The 18,247-nt window shown below is 30.8% G+C and overlaps 1 protein-coding gene across 1 annotated transcript in view; it reads right to left on the reverse strand.

The window, feature by feature from the left end:
• The window catches only part of LOC146920664 (uncharacterized), a 56,783-nt gene extending 42,329 nt beyond the window's left edge, over positions 1-14,454 (reverse strand). Inside the window, exons 1-6 of the mRNA XM_085711186.1 lie at positions 14,332-14,454; positions 14,130-14,217; positions 8,213-8,431; positions 3,395-3,880; positions 1,725-1,776; positions 1,531-1,637 (exon numbers count right to left, since the gene is read on the reverse strand). Of these exons, the coding sequence (XP_085567312.1) occupies positions 1,531-1,637; positions 1,725-1,776; positions 3,395-3,880; positions 8,213-8,431; positions 14,130-14,217; positions 14,332-14,454 (1,075 nt within the window). The remainder of the gene's footprint in view (positions 1-1,530; positions 1,638-1,724; positions 1,777-3,394; positions 3,881-8,212; positions 8,432-14,129; positions 14,218-14,331) is intronic.
• Positions 14,455-18,247: the final 3,793 nt, after the last annotated feature.

The raw sequence follows: 18,247 nt of genomic DNA on the forward strand, positions 1-18,247 counted from the left end.
CTGATCAATCACCTGATGGAAATCAAACCCAGAGAACCCAGTAAATCATCCAAGGATGCAACCCTAAATCAACTACCCTTATGCACCCAAAGGTGAGGGAGGAAAACCAGACAAGATCAAAAGATCTGAGACAAAGGAGAGGATCAAATTGATCTTAGGACACAAGAAGAAAAGAATCGAGAGAATGGAGAAGGAGAGAGGGTTGAATCACAATGAGAGAGGGGAAAGGATAGAAGAGGAGGATGGAGATATAGGTTACATCAAGGTGCGGCCATGGCGGTTAAGGGTTATACGTTGAAGGAAAGTCTTGAATAGCGATGCAAAATCTTGAAGAGCAATGTTAATTCTTGGAGAGATTAGAGAATCGCAAATCATCTTTGCGATAGTTTTTTCATGCCATTAGTATTAGTCTTGTTCCTCGGTGGCATGGATTGAATTGGCCTAATGGTAAACAAAAGACAAGAAAGAGTTGGTCCTGAAATTCAATTGAATTCTTATTCTTATTCTAATCACAACCACCATAAGCTAAATTTATGGAAAATGATATTCACGAATAAAATTAATAATTACTATTATTTTTATCATTATTAAGTATTTAAAATTAAATACCGCAATTTAAACACTACTAGTGTGTGGGACACACACTCTATTTTTTTTGAATTCACACAATATTAGATCAAAGTTTAATTGCTTGGTGTTTAACCTTTCAATTTTTCTTCCAACATCACACCAATGTTCCAACAAAAAATATATATATATATTAAATTGATGTTTATAATCAAGTTATTTATTTTAATTCTTTAAAAACACTTAATTTTTGTTTACACCCGCAACGTTGATCACGTTCAAACATATGATCTAAATTTACTGCATACTCAACTAAATTAATCACAACTTTGCATGTGATCAACAAGTTATTGTATTGTATCCTCTCAAAAAAAGAAACAAGATATTGTAAAGATAGAGAATATTGAATGTTCATAAAACATTTTTTATATTATACTAGCGAAAAGACGGGTACTTACGTGCTCGTCTTTCCACTATTTATATTGCGTTAACATTTCAAATTCATGAACGATGTTTTTTTTAAAAGAAATTAATCTTGATTAAAAGTAAAAATATAAATGTTTTTTCGTTTTAAACTATAACAAATCAAACTAACCATGATTAACTATTTCAATGAAACAAAAAATATTAACAGAAAAATATAATCTAAATTCATTTTTTTTATGACATCAACAACGATCTTTATTATAGAAAAAGTTGTTGTTTAAAGGTATAGTTGGAATAATAAAAAATTAAGTATTTTTTTTTTTGGTGGTAGCAAAAAATAAGCTGAACATTTGTGTTTGTTACACTTTTATTTTAATATTTAAATAAATTTGTTCTTATTTATTTGTTACATGTATTATTTGTATTGATCATTAAATGGATTTTTTGAAAGAAAAGTTCAACCCAAAAGTGTTGAAATGGGTAGTTTTCTAGATATATAGTATAGATAACAAGAGAAAGAGAAGTGCGAAAACTTACTGTCGTAGATGATCCGTTCTAGAAAACCTAATCGAGTACCACTTGAGAAAGCTGAAGGCATTTTAGCCAATGCATTTAAGCTTGAGAATTTATCATGTAAGGGTTGATAGAGATAATCTTCAGGTTTTGAGAATGTGGTTCGTAATGATAATGAGTCCCTTAGCAAATTAGGGACGTAGAACTTAAATATTGATAATGATTCCTTGGGCAGATCCTTGTAACGTTTGAGTAATCTTAAAGGCACATCTGTTCACGGATCAAATTAAACCATCAATTTCAATAAAGAAAATACTAACAGATGCACTTGTGACATTGTTTAAATAATAAGAAGTGATAATTTTTCTTGTCAAAAAAAAAAAAAAAGAAGTGATAATTTTTGCATAAAAATTGTTTTTTTTATATAATTTTGTTTGACTTGTATTTTTAAAATAAAATTTGTTTTTTAAAAAAATAAAAAATATCATGAATTATGAAATAAAATTCAAACACAGAATCAACTATTATGAACTAGTTCCTTCAACAAAAAAAAAAAAAAAACTATTATGAACTAGTCCAAATGTAAATCTACTAGTTTTTTTTTTATATATAAATTTTAAGAAAATATTTTTTTTTTGTTTTCCATTTTTTACTATTATAAATTATTATTATATTTTTTTTGTTTTCCATTTTTTACTATTATAAATTATGATTTTAATGCTGAAAATGTTAAATGTTTATCATTGAACCAATTTTTTTAGGTCCATATTAGACTCACCCTACAAACATACACCCTCCGGTCACTAATATAAGCAAAAATTGACATTTTGCATTCATTCAATTAATGATGTATATAGTCTTTATTATAGACCACATACATTATTTAATGAATGAATCTAAAATGTTAACTTTTGCTTATATTAGTGACTGGATGGTGTATTTGATATTTATTTGTTCAAATAGTTTTATTCAATTATGGACTAGACTCACCCTAAAAATGAAGGTGCGACCCCACCCACATTTAAAAAACTGATTTTTGTGTTCTCCAATTTTACCTTCTTCTTCCTCGAATTTTGGCCCTTCATCTCATTTTCTAATACTCCCTCCGTCCCATAATACTTGACACAGTTGACCTTATTACGCATGTCAATGCATAACTTTGAGCATAAATATCTTGAATAATATATTTGAAAAAATTATGAAAATTTGATATTTTAAAAATACTCATCGAGACAAATCTAACGACATCTTATATGATATTATTTATCTTTGTATATTAGTAGAAAAATACGGTCAAAGTAAGTTAGGTCAAAATTGAAAATTTTCAAATGGGTCATCTATTGCAGGACGGAGGGAGTAATTTTTTTATGATTTTGTCTATTCATTTATAACCTACCAACATTATTTTTTAGAGAACATGACAACACTTATTGAACAATTTTTTGTTGACATGTACTCAATGAGGTCTAATAAAGGATATTGTGCCATAAATGAATTGATCACATAAAAAAAATTATCAAAAAATGAGATAAAGAACAGAAGTTCAGAAAAAGTTACATTAAGAGACTAAAAATTGGTTTTAAAATGGATGGACCAAAACATCATTATCATTATTTTGAAAATAGGAGAATTAAAAGTACATTTAAGCTCTTAATTATAGACACACGATTAAAAATGCTGTGATTATAGACACACGATTATCAATTAGTATTCTCTCTGGTCACATTTATAAACAAAAATCAACTTTTTAAATTTATTGAATAATTAATATATTTGGTCACATTTATATGTCTGATACATTAGTTATTTAATGTATTTAAAATGGTTTTTTGCTTATAAAAGTGACCGAAGGAGTATACTACTAAATAACATTAGAAACTTTGCTTACCAAATATTTCAGCAGTGATGCATAGTGAAAGGAGCAAAACACGATCTTGTGAATCGTCTCCGTCAAACACCGTGGAGGGAGTTTTCAAGTAAAGATAGGTAGTGAGTTCTTTGTGTCCATTAGCAGCAGCTATAAGAATTGGGATTACATTTTCCTTGTTCTGCATTTCCAGCAGCCTTTCACGGGACCCATTTTTTGTCTCTACCATGCACTTTGCCATTTCAGTGTTTCCAGTATAACGAGCAACAAGAGAAAGAGCTGTGTCGCCAAGTTTGTCTTGCATGAGTAGTAACCTGTCACTCCCTTTTTTCACTAACATTTTCACATTTTCCATATTTCCAGCAATTACTGCAACGTGAAGAAGTGTCCTACCTGAAGCGGATGTCATATATACATCTGAATCGATAACCATGTTTCCAATATAATCACCTCTCTCAACCATCTTGAAGAGTCTGTGCTGCTGACCCAAGCTATCGTCCAATACAGCTGTCATTTACATTCAAGACTTTAATTGAGGCACATAATTGTTCATCAAATTCGGTTGGTAAATTAGCTTTTCAATCAGATAATAGCACTTTTGTCAAAAAAAAAAAAATCAGATAATCGGACTAAGTTATTTTACTTTGGGAAATTTTTCTAAAACATCTCACAATATATTTATTTATATAGTGATATATGATTGAATAAATATACAAAAATGTACGCAGCAACAAAAAATATATATCTTGTCAAAAAAAAAAACCAAAAAATATATATTATTTATTTATATAGTGATATATGATTGAATAAATATATAAAAATGTACGCTGCATCAATATATATATATATATATATATATATATATATATATATAATAATAATAATAATAATAATAATAATAATAATAATAATAATAATAATAATAATAAATAAATAAATGTACGCTATAGACAAATTAAATTCTATAAATCTGTTTTATGAAAGTTTCTTTTGTTCTAATAATAATAATAATAATAATAATAATAATAATAATAATAATAATAATAATAATAATAATAATAATAATAAATAAATAAATAAATGTACGCTATAGACAAATTAAATTCTATAAATCTGTTTTATGAAAGTTTCTTTTGTTCCAAAAGAAAATGTAAATAAAAAAAAACAGAGAAATGATGAAAGTGGACTCATAGAAAAAGACACCACCATGACATCTGCTATGCTAACATGGAAGTCATTTGTCATTTGAGAGGACCTATACTTCTCACTCTTTTGGTTTTCTATGACACTCCAAATGGATATACAAAATACCAAAACTAACTCCACTATTTTAGGCATTGTTAAACTTTAGACTCTATTACTCTTCACAATAGGTTTCCTCCTTTTACTCCATATGGCAAAAATAAATCTAAAGGTGGGAATTAAAAGGTCAAAAATAAAGATTTATGTAAGGAAAATATTAACGAGTGTCATAAGGGTACTCTTTAATTAAGAGGTTAAAATATTAAAATTTTATGAAAATGTGTACATTCAGTGTTTTGAAAATTGAAATATTTAACTTTTTAAATAAATACATTGGACTAATTTTTTTATTTGTAATTTTTAATGAGTGCCTTAAATACATTCGTTAGAATACCCTTTATTTAATTACTAGCGAAAAGACGGGCACTCACGTGCCTGTCTTTCCGCTCTTTTTATTACGCTAACGTTTGAAAATTATGAACGGTGTTTTTTTTTATGAAATTTTGATTTTTATTAAAACTAAAAAAATATAAATGTTTGTTGCTTTCTAGTTATAAAAAATCAAACTAACCATGGTTATCTATTTCAACGACACCGACAATAATACAATATAACAAAAATAAATCTAAATTCTTTATTTAATGACACCAACAACAATTTTATTATAGAAAAAGTTGGTCAAGGGTATAATTGGAATGATGAAAAAGTAAGTATAAATATACTCATTTAGTTTGTTATACTTTTTAAATGATAAAGGAAAAAAACAAAAAAAAAATATATTCATATCGTGTTTGTTACATTTATTTTAATATTTAAATTTATTCTTATCAATTTGTTATTTGTATTGAAAATTGAGGGTATTTTTGAAAAGAAAAATTCAGCCCAAAAGTGCTGAAAGGGGTAATTTTCTTTATATATAGTATAGATTCAATTAATCAGTGAATGGTGCAGGATTGTTACGCGCCATTGGTGCTGGAAATTGGACAAGACAAAGAACTTTTCGGTTCATTCAATTATGAGTAATGGCTGAATGCACAAACAAGAATTATCTTGATGCTGATTTAAACAAAAAGGCCTTAAAATGTTTGTGGAAGAATGCAATACCATAAAAAATTGGTGTATTTTCAGTTTGCTTGGAGATTGCTGCAACATAGGATGCCAACAAGAGATGTATCATATGAAAAAGGAATACTTGGAGAATTATATTGTACTTCTTGCGTTTTTTTGCTTTAATGTTAATTAGAAACCTGTGATCGACTAGAGGATATAATCATAAGGATGGACTGATGACTGACGTGAGGGAGTTAAAGAGTGGAGCTTTAAAAAAAAACTTGTAATCATCTTTTACTATTTTTCTTGTCCACTTGCATACAAAGTTTGGCAAAAAAAAAAAAGTAATGTTAACAAGTGCCTTGTGGGAATTTGTTAAGGAAATCAAAAGTAACATGTTTGCATTGTATTCAACAACATTTCTCAATGCAATATTTATATTTGTATCCTCTTATCCAATGTTCCAATGACACTCTTTAGTATTTCAATTTGAAAATACCTTGAAAATTACCACCTAAAAGAGCACTGTTGCGATATCATGTTGGCGCTCATTAAAGTTGTTAAGACAGATTATCAACCACTTCATCTTAAGGATAAAACATCTCAGTTCACTGTTGCGGTTTATGACGACATTATACAAAACCGTTCGAGATTACTCCCTCATATATGACTATTATTGCCACTCAAATATGGTACATATATACCACACGAAACTGAAAGGGACATAAGAAATAGAGAAGAATAGCGAGTTAACACAAGCCAAAGGGAAAAAAGAAGAAAAAAGATCGATAACTCATAAGCCTTTTTTGGTGTCCCAAATGAACTATGCGACCTTTCTATTTGTAGAGGTTTTTCAACAGATGTGTGAGAAACATGGGGATCAAGGATAACGTGGATCAGATCAAGTAACAAAAATGGTTCAAAGAAACATGGGAAGCAAGTTGGATGCGTGAATAAGATCGAAAGAAACTGGAAGATTAGTTGACACAATTGGAGCAGATAGACACGAAAAACGTGTTCATTAAAAAAGTAGTTTCTGATAATGTTAAAAATGAATTAATTTAACATTTTTGAATAATAAAAAATATATATCACTTAGCTCAAGCCCAAGCACAAGTCCACTTGGACGGCGATTCGTGAGTGTTCGCCCGGTTCATAAAACTAGTCCCTCTCCTCCTGTATAAACACTACCAATGTATGTGTTCTTTCTAATGTGGGACTATACCACTTCTTTCTAATGTATGTGTTATTTTCATGTATGAAAGACGACAAATTGTCATTATAGTTGAACAAGTCATGAAGGGATATGGAATGAAACTATTGCCAATAATAAATTAAAGAAGCATGATTCCTTAAGCGATGAGAGGACGAAATGGTAAAAACTCTTAATGAAATATGTACTATAGGTGGAGTGGATTACATATCTTCAATAGTACTTATGATAGACTCACTTGTGTGAATTTGAAATTGGGCGGTTCCTATGAAATTTTGAGGCAGATTTCCTAAAGCGTTTGTTAAACTAAGATAGAAGTGCAAGACCATAAATGGACGAGATTTAAGAATACACCTTAGAAAAAGATTTGTGTGGATTTTATGTCAAAGATAGAGTTCAAGACTACAAGTCACTCTTGTTAAATCTGAAGTTTACTCACTATGTATAAGACACTTCAATGCCAACATTTGCAGTAAACTTCCATGAATTTAATTTAAATCCAACATCTTCATGATACAACATCTTTAGGGAGAATGTAATGTAACATTTCCTTAATTGCCCGATTTGAACACAGATGAAATTAAACTATAAATTATCATTTGTCGTATTTTATTGTTTTGCGTATTTGTGTATTTTTTTAGCTATAATTGATTTTTGAAATGATTGAATGAATGAATTGATTGTTCTAAGACATGTGAATGATTGAGTGAATGAATGTGGTGAATGAATGTAGTGAATGATCGGAAATGAAAAAATAAACATTAGGCTTAACTAACGTTTGGGACATCAGTTGTTAATTGTCGTTGAGCCAACAACAATTAACTGTCGATGATAGTGAACGGCACTTAACTGCCGTTAGGGGTAACTCGTGCTTAAGTTGAGGGACCTTTTTTAATTTATTGCCAAAAAAACTTCTTCGCATATCAAGAAAGGTAGACAAAGTGAAAAGTAAGTAAACAGATTACTGATTAAAAACATGGAATGTTATTTAAACAACAAAAAATTGACATTCTATTTAACAACCAAAAGATGAAACCGTATATACACAACATCTTAGGCAAATGTACATGTGATTCTTGTATTGTGAATAGCTAATACTTAAGTTGAGGGCCCTTTTTTATTGCCAACAAAACTACTTCGCATATCAAGATAAGTAGACAAAATGAAAAGTAAGTAAAGAGATTATAGATTATAGATGTGGAATGTTATTTAAACAACTAAAAAACTTAACAACGTATTGGACAACCAAAAAATAAAATTGTACCCACACAATATATAAACATGGTTGTCCAAATAACATTTCTTATTATAGATATATAGATATAAATAGATACCTTGTTCCATATGTTGTCCCGCCATGTGTTCTAAGTACTCTTGGCCATATAATTCCGCCAAATGATTCCAGGCTTCTTTGGCTGTTTCGAAATGACTAATCTCATCAAAAATATCTCGTTCACATGATAGTTGAATGATGTGCAAAGCTTTCGCATCCTTTGTTTTCCATGACGCCTCAGTTTCATATTCTGAAATACTTTGGATAACGCCGCAAAGACCTTGTCCCATTATAATCATTTACATTTAGCCAGAAATATTTAGATAGAAAAATAAACATAGACATTACTCTGAAAGAGGAAACATTTAGCAAAAAATATTTAATTTTATGCTCTGGTAAACATAATGAAGACCAGTGATGAGTTATAAGTTAAGGTTATATGTGTATATGATAAGTTATAAGTCAAAGTTATATGTCATCACTTTGCTGGTTTGTGATTGGGTAGGATTTTCATCCGTAGATCCCCGTGATATTTCAAATCATTTTCTTCCATATGCTCAATTAGCAGGAGGCTCTAGAGTGCGACAATCACTTAAGCACTTATTTTGGTTTTTTTTGTGTTTGAGTTATTTTGAATGAAAGGAATAAGAGGATTTTTAATAATTAGGAAAATTCTACTCCTCGTCTTATCGACAAAGTTAGGATGATTTCCTTTTTGTGGCTGAAGGCAAAACTTCAAACTTTGTTGTAGGTTATCATAGTTGTGTTGAGTGTGGTCGTACCCTGTTGGTTTTGCTTGTTTAGGCATTGATTGATTTTCCTAGCTGATTTTTAATAACAAGAAAAATTATAGGCTAAATTATATTTTTGGTCCCTTAACTATTTAATTAGTATCGCTTTGATCCCTTAATTAAAATTTGATTTATTTTGGTATCTTAACTTCTCTCCGTTACACATTTTGGTCATTTCCGTTAGTTTTAATTCAAAAACGTTAGGTTTTCTTCATTTTCTTGTGGAATTTTTCTCGGATTTTTGTTGTTGAAGGTTGATGGAGATGATATGAAGATGAAGACGAGGAGAAGAAGATGAAGAAAACCTAACGTTTTTGAATTAAAACTAACGGAAAGGATCAAAATGTGTAAGGAGAGAAAGTTAAGATACCAAAATAAATCAAATTTTAATTAAGGGACCAAAACGATACTAATTAAATAGTTAAGGCACTAAAAATACAATTTAGCCAAAATTATATTCCACATCTTCTTTCTGCTTTGTTTTCATATCAAATCACATCCCTTGATCTGAATTAATCCAGAGGATTAATATTTATTCATGTTTTTAAAATAATATTTATTCATTTAAAAATAGTCATGTGACCGTCTCGTTGCAGTTAGGTTCTGGTTCTCCTCATATATTCTATCTCACCTCTATCCTATCTCAACCTAAATGCGATACACTGGTTTTCAGATATCACTTTTCCTCAGCGACATCTTGTCTCAACTCAAAGAGTAAAAATCATCCATGGCTATTGTTTGTTAGTGGGTTTTGACATATAAATTTGAAGAAAAAAGGGACTTATGAATTCAAAAAGCATAACTCCATCTACAAATTGGCGTGAATTCTTATAATTTTATTATCTAAATATGTTTTTAATTCTTACAAATTTATAAGTTTACAAGTTTAATCCCTATAAAATTTTAGCTGTAATTTTAGTCTTATAATATTATGGTTTGTAAGAATGATCACTATTTTAAAAACTTTGTACAAAAATTGTTATTTTTATCCTCTAAAATAGGCTTAATAGCAGTTTTGGCCCACTATGTTTTAAGAAGTTGAGATTTTTGCCCTCTAACAAAATAAAATACAAAACCGTCCCCTAAGTATTGTCTCTTTTGCAGATTTGGTCCCCAAGCCAAATTTGACCAAGTCAATCCACACGTGGACGCCACGTGTGTATTTTTTTAATTAATTTTTTTTAAATATTTTTTTAATAATTAAAAAAATAAAAAAAATTACACATATTGCGTCCACGGCAGCTTTGACTTGGTCAGAATTGACCTGGTGGGCAATACTTAAGGGACGGTTTTGTATTTTACTTTGTTAGGCGGCCAAAATCACAACTTCTTGAAACATAGGGGGCTAAAACTGCAATTAAACCTATAAAGTATAAAGACTAAAAGTGAATAAATTTTTGGTTTAGATTGAACTTAAAAATTGGTAATTTTATAAAGATTAAAAACATAGGCTTAATTAATGATTTGGTCCCTTAAGTTATTTGTTGGTTACATTTTGGTCCCATAAGTTATTAACGTTACAAGTTGGTCCCTTAAGTTAGTATATGTTAGCCAAATAAATCTTCACTGTCAATCTTTTGCCAAAACGTTAAATAGGCACATGTGAATGGTGACATGACAACTTGCAATGTGTATCCATCTTAGACATTGGCTTAACGGTTTTGACGGTGGAGATTTATTTGGTTGACGGAATATGATTTAAAGGGACCAAATTGTAACATTAATAACTTATGGAACTAAAATGTGACCACCAAATAACTTAAGGGACCACATCATTAATTAAGCCAAAAACATATTTAACCCTAAAATTAATAAGAACCAGATGAATCAAGAGATATTTTGGAGGAAAAAACGTAACGAAGGGATTGCAAATTAAGACTTGTGATTCTTCATCGTTGAAAGGGGAAAAAGGGCATGGAAGGATATCAGGTTAAATATAATTATATTTTGTTCTTCTTTCAATTCATCTCCACCACTAGTTGAATTGTGAGTTTTTAATTTTTATGTGCAATACATTAGATGAATGATAGCTCGAGCAGGTGAGCGAAGTGGAGAATGAGATGAAGGTAAACCACGTAAAGGCCCAGGCCCGTCTTTGGGGGAGTGCAAGGTGCTCTATCAGGTCGGGCCTCCAAATGTTACGAACCTCAAACAAAAAAATAAGTCTATTATCCACCCTCCATTTAAATAAAAAAAATATATGTTACTTCTTTTTCTTTCTTCAGTACACGTTTGAGTTTTTTTTAGACTCTAGTTATCTTTTTTGTACATAAATCTGATACTACTAAACAATTCAATTTGTAAAATCACTTAATCAGTCAATTTGGAAAGCTATTTCATTGAAAGAATCACAACAATCATTTTTTTCCGCATAAACCATTTGTTTTCCCTTCCCACAACGAAGGAGTGGCAAATCCAAACGACACTATTAGGTAAATTTCACCTCTCTTTCACTTAATTTTTTATTTATTTTGTTTCATGTTTAGAAGTTCTTATTCTGATTTTTTTTAAATGAAGTTTAACTACACAAAAAAATTACGTTTTTATTTTACTAGAGGCTTATTTTAAAAAGAGAGCCGAACCTTCTATTTTATAGGAACGGCCCTGCGTAAAGCACAAAATTAGAAGGAGAGATTGAAAACATGAGAAGGTGAGGGTTCAGAATAAAGTTTGACCCATGGTGTTAATTGATCTTAAATCTTTATACTAATCTATATAGAGTTGAATGAACTGTTTTCCCAAACAAACAAACAAAAAATTCTGTGAACCTATTAAATAAAAATTACTACACGTAAATTAGATCAAATCAGATTACTTCAAGGAACTATCTCTAATCATAACCTAGTTTAACACGATCAGTGTCATGTCAGTTGCTCCTTACTTTTTTTTCCTTTGAGCAAATACTCAAATTCGTCTTTGAATTTGCAAGAAACAGTCAAATTCGTCCTTCAATTTTTTTAAATATTAAATTAGTCCGTGAATTTAACAGACGTCCATCAAATTCATCCCTCCGTCCAATCCATCTGTTAGTGAGGCTGACGTGTCGTCCTGCATGTTATGCTGTGATGTCCACGTGTCATCCAGTCAACCAGGTGTACAAGGACCAATTTGATGGAAACGTTACAAATTTCAGTTTTAACTTTTCACTTTCAATTTTTTCTATTTTCGTCTTTTACCCCTCTTTTAAGGATCGATTTGATAGTAACTGTAAAAATTTAGGGACTGATTTGATTGAAAATTTTAGACATCTAGGGACTGATTTGCTCGATTTCATTACAGGGAGTGAGTACAAGGAGGTATGGCATGAGATGACCAGTTATTTCAACTGAGAAGTCTACGCGAACACCAGTGAGGGGTCCTGCTCCACCACATCCATATGCTCTTGGAGTTATTATAATGTCATATCCAAGTTACGGGTCATCCGGTTCTACTCAACCCTAATTCTTGAAATTTATCCCAACCCCATGATTTCCAAAGAAGTAATGCTTGATGCCTGATTAAATCATGCTTTTGGAAAATGTAATATTTAGACTTGTTTAAATTATGCTCTTTAGTTGGGTTTCTTTTTTGATATGTAATATTTAAGAACATGGAATGTATGACTTATGACTTGTTAATGCCCCATGGTTAAGTTTCTTTTTACCTATGTAATATTGTTGCACTTGTAGTGCATGACTGAATTACGACTTATTTGATGGTATAATCAAGGATCAAATTAAATTGTGTCTGTTTAATTTTTTACTTTATTCTGCATATATATGCACCAATGATCACACTGACATCTGTTTAAATAATTCAAGGACTTATTTGATAGTATTTTTATATAATGTAGGGATCGATTTGATACTTAGGTAAATAATTTAGGGATTAATTTGATGGAAATATTTTGACAGAAAGGTTGCATTCAAGTACAATACACCAACATTCAAGTACTCTCACATCACCTTAAACATAGAGCTTGAAGATGAAGGCCGGCTATTATAGTTGTTTTTTCCCATATGCCCACCACCCATCATTTCTGAACACTAAAGCTTGAACAATTTTTGGGGATTTTTGGATTTCGAATTCAATAAAAAAAATTAGGTTTTGAAGTTTTTTGAATTGGGGAAGAACGTTGTCATCAATTAATGGAAGAAATTTTGGGGATTTTGAACTCAAGGTGACAAATTATAAAATTAGGGTTCCGATTTTATAGATTTGGGGAAGAAAGAGACGTTGGGTAATGATTATATTTCTCCAAAAGTGAGTTCGGATTTTCTGTAAATCAATGAATTTGGTCCTTGGAAATTTCGCCATTTTCGAACAAATTAGTCTCTGCTTGCGTGACCTCTGACATGGCAAGCCTTGTAATAGGTTAATAGTACACGTCGCCTCTGTTAACAAGCCAACTTAACGGGGGATTGATTTGATTGACATTTGGTTAATTCAGGGATGAAATAGACATTTCGCAAAATTTAAGGACAAATTTGGCTAGTCCTTGAAAATTCAAGTACGAACTTGGGTATTTTCTCCTTTTTTTCTTTTGGAAAATGTTAGGGCATTTGTTAAGAAGTTAAAAAAAGAAAGTTATCTTAGGAATAATGTATTCAACACCTTTAAAATTTAAAATTTATATTTTTATTTATATCAAATTTATAATTTATTTCTATTTTTGACTTCTTAACTACTACCTTTGTCCCTAAATATAAGACCTTTGAGAAATTTTTTTGTCTATTTTTATAAGACCCCTTTGATATTTTCATGTACATTAATTAATTATTTACCAACACACCCCTATTTATTTTATATCTTTTTCTTCAATCAGCATTAAAGATTGTATTGAAAACATACACTAACCCTCTCTCTTAAAGGATACAATTGTAAAAACAATAACAATTACAAACATATTTATTACCCTTTCAATTTTCTTAATTCCCGTTATTTTTTCTAAAGGACCTTATAATTAAGGACGGCGGTAGTAGTTTCTAAGGGCATTTGTTAGCAAAAACTCTTTCATTTTTGCCAAATTCCATCTCCAACCCATTAATCATCGCCACTCTCTAATTTCCTTACATCATCAATACCCTCATCTTCTCCGGTTCCTAATTAAACTCTTTTTGAAGGAATTCCTTATTAAACTTTTCACCATTTGCTTCCCCAAAATTTTAAAAGAATATAAATAATTCAAAATGAAAAATAGATACGGACCTTGCTCCAAATCTGGGGTGGATTTGGGGTCGGTGTCGTTTTGGTTGATGAGTTGATTCAAGCTGGATTTTTTTACTGTTTCAAGAATCTCTCTTCCAAATGATAGTTCAATGAAATGTGAAGCTTTCCCATCTTTCATCGTCTTGGAAGCCTGATCAGTACGAGCATGAGCATTCCATCTTTCATAGTTGCCATAGACGACAACATCCCATAGACCTTGCCCCTGCAGATACCTTTGCATAACAATTCTCCATCTTTCATAGTTGTCACGGTCAGTAAGTGCTTGATGAACTATTCCATATGATGCAACACCTGCTGATTTCATCATACTAGCTTCCTCGATCTATTCAATATCTGAAATTCATCAACCAATTCAATTCATTGAGTCTTCCTCGATCTATTCAATATCTGAAATTCATCAACCAATTCATTGAGTCAAAAGAATTCTTTACTAGTGGACAGCTTAAATGATATTCAATTTTATAAGTAGCAGAAAGCAAGTAATAGCTATACCTGACTGCTAAAGTTAAATGATTAATTGGAACTTGGAACTCGCAGGTTACAAGCCACAATCAGACTTTGAACATTAAAATTGTTTATGCAATACAAGGGTACAGCACCGATCAATGTCAACTTGGTTCCTTGAATGACGGAAAACGAATCAAGTAATACTCTATATAAAGAAGCTAGATGATGTACAGACTATAATATTTATTATTATATATATAGTCTAAACATTTATTATTGTTAATATCTATATTAAGAAAACTTTCTACACTAGTATGAAAGCACAGATCACGTGAACTTCACATAAAAGGACTCATATTATCATTATTTTGTTCACACGACGTTATCATTCTTATGTCATCCTTTTGTTTAAGAGAAAACTAATCGAGTCATGAAATTGTGAACGTCAGAAAACTTGAGACCCTAAATTTACATATAGTAAATTCCTCCTTCAAATTAAACAACGTTGATAAAATATTTCTCATATCAATTAGGTTTTTATTAGGGGATATTCAGATGTAACACTGAATAACAATGTGGTTCGTCCATATTGATGACACATGCATATATCTCAATTTTTGCCTATGGATTAAAAACTTCAATGAACATTTTGTATTTAATTAATTAGATATAGAAATATATTTTACTTTCGTATTTATCTTCTATTGAACTTAGAAGAGAATGCAGAAAATACAAAAAACACAATAGATAACTTGCAGCTCAAGAATGAAACTTAGAGGGCATTTTAGACATTTTACTTCCATCTTCTTTGTTCTAGTTCAGTTAGTTACTTAGCTTATGCTACTGATGTATATATGCTCATGTACTACCTCATTCATCAATAAGAATTTTCCCTCTTTTGTTCATTAGATAATATCTTCTTTTCCTAATTCCTAAATCTAAAAACCTTTAAACTTAGATAGAAATTGCAAAATCCAAATATATTTTTCCCCTAGATCTCTAATCTCTATCCGTACGTCCAAGAAATGAATGGTGGTGGTACTCCATTCACAAATGATAAACAAAGAAACATTTCAAAAATTTATGGTTTTAACACATAAATTATTTTATATTGAGGAAATATATAATAAAATAGTGCTTGAGGAAACATATACTCCCTCTATCTCATATTAGATGATCTTATGTGATAATGTGTACTATTGACCTAATATATTTTGATCATTTTTTTTACTAATATACAAGGTTAAATAATATCATATAAGAATCTTTATAATTTTTTCTAACAAGTAATTAAAAGATAGGCAAAATTACACAATTCGTCCATTAACTTAATTTTATGTAATAATTTCGTCATTTATCTTTTTTTTTTGTCCCGATTTAGTCTTTCATGTTATAAAATGTCAACATAGTTATCCTTTTTTATCAAAAATTTAATCAATAACTCCAAAAAAATTCATCAAACTTACAAACAACCTAAATCTTTATCAAACAAACCTAGAAAATCAGATTTGAATTGAAATCACAAGAATTTAAAAGAATTAAAAGACAATGAAAGGAATAGTTAATGCTCTGAAAAGTTGAGTCTTTTTCTAGTTAATTAGGAGTAGGCTTCATAAATTAAGTATTTGATCATTTGTTCTTCTTATTTATAGAGAAGGGAAACTAAACATTTTAGTTATAGGCCACAATCATGACAATTACTTTTCTAAGCTATTCTTAGCAGATCGTATGTTAATAGCCGACACACATTATAAATTCGATAATCATCTATCGGTATTCCGTCAAAATAAGCTCTTGATATAACAAATACTTGAAGTAACCATGTTCTCCAATATTCGTATTTGAAGGAAGAACGCATTGCGCCTTGACATTCTAAATACTTGATCGTATGCTAAGCGCTGCATGTCTTTTCTGAAATGACATGTTCACACATCATGAGTCCAATCACGAATGAGTCTTTGAACTTCTTGCCAAAGTAGAGCTATGAATACTTATACTTTGGAAATCTTGGGATTACGGATAACATGTAATCTTACGTTATTTTTAACATGTTTTTCAGTAATTTTTAATAGGTTTTACATCAAGAATAGAGGAGTATTAGAGCAATCGTTTATGATTTCAGAACATTTGTAATGTTTTCTATATTTGAGTCTCTAATTCTATTCTTCTCGAAACATAGAAATTTTAGGGTGTTTTGATGTAATTCACAAAGAAATCATGCAAATTGGCAAAGCAAGACATCTGAAGATTTGTGAAGAACTTGGAAAGATGAAAGCATGAAGATTCAAGAGGCTTTAAAAGACGTTACAAAGGGAGTAAATATGTTCCCAAGTTCCAAGACATCTTATATGAAACCAAACATCGAAAAAGACGAAGAAATAGGTGTTACGGAACCCATACAACACTCACATGCGCCTGTCACACATTTATGTGTGCCTAGGCATATGATGAGGCGCCTGGTGCATGCAACTAGGTGCCTGACACCTGAAACTTCTCTTACATGCGCTTGGCGCATGGTTTAGGCGCCTGATGCATGTTCCTTGCGAGCCAAGGCGTTGTTTTGTGACTTTTCGGTAAAAAAAACCCGATATTTTAGTCCAAGTTCAGGTAGAAACTCTCCCTTTAAATAACGCTCTTCTCATTCACAATTTCTCATTCAGAATGAAGCGGTTCAAGAGAAGAGTTTCTCTACTCACTCCAAGTTTTTTTAGGGTATGTTTTATTTCTTTTGTAATTTGTCTTTAATTACCATGTGTAAATCTTTTTAGGCTAGGGTTCTACGATGAACCTCTCTTCTGGTTGTTGGATAATTTATTTAATTTACAGTCTTTATTTAGTTATTTCTCTGTGTGCTATTTAGTTTTATTATTGTGCCTAAGATTTGTCTCTTCTGAAGCATTACCCTGACTTGGGTACCTAGGACGTGACATTACATAATATTGATGTATTTCTATCTAATGAGGAAGTAATTAATTAGTAAACAGGGAAACACGCCGAAAGATAGCAGAACTCTGAGAGAAAGGTACTTAGGGAGGTAACATACCTAATATTGATGCGTATCTGTCAGAATCAGGAAGTAACTAGTTAGTAATTAAGGAAACAGGTGACTTCACGACTTAAATACGCTGAGTAACTCCACGTGTCTTTCATCCTTGGTAAGGTAGACGCTGATAGGGTTGCCCGTTTATAGAACTACCAAGAGGGGGAGTGTGTTATGTGCTTCTAAGATTCATAGATGAGCTGACCTTTAAGAAGATTAGGACTACACCAATGGAAATTTAGGAAAGCTAATTTAAGTTTATGTTTCAATTACCCCTGAGAGAGTATGACCCCATGCATTCTTACCCGTGTGATAAGTAAGTGCAAATCGACAGCTGGAGGAAATGAGTCCATATCTCGAGAGAGTAATTAAGGCCCCACACATATCTACCTCGTGTGATCAGCAGATGCAACTTGACAGCTGATAGGTAGTAAAACCCCATGAACTCATCACTTAGATAGATAACGATTAATCACATGAATAAGATTTGTCTGGTACGCAACTCCAACAATTAAATAGAAGGGATTCGAAGAATCCTAACCGCCGTTAACATTATGCAAGCAAAACAGGTAAACTTTGCTCTTTTGCAAATAGATTAACTTTGCAAAAC

Source organism: Medicago sativa, chromosome 5 (genome assembly GCF_051527215.1).
Source record: "Medicago sativa cultivar Bolivia chromosome 5, Bolivia_mono, whole genome shotgun sequence".
NCBI lineage: Eukaryota > Viridiplantae > Streptophyta > Magnoliopsida > Fabales > Fabaceae > Medicago > Medicago sativa.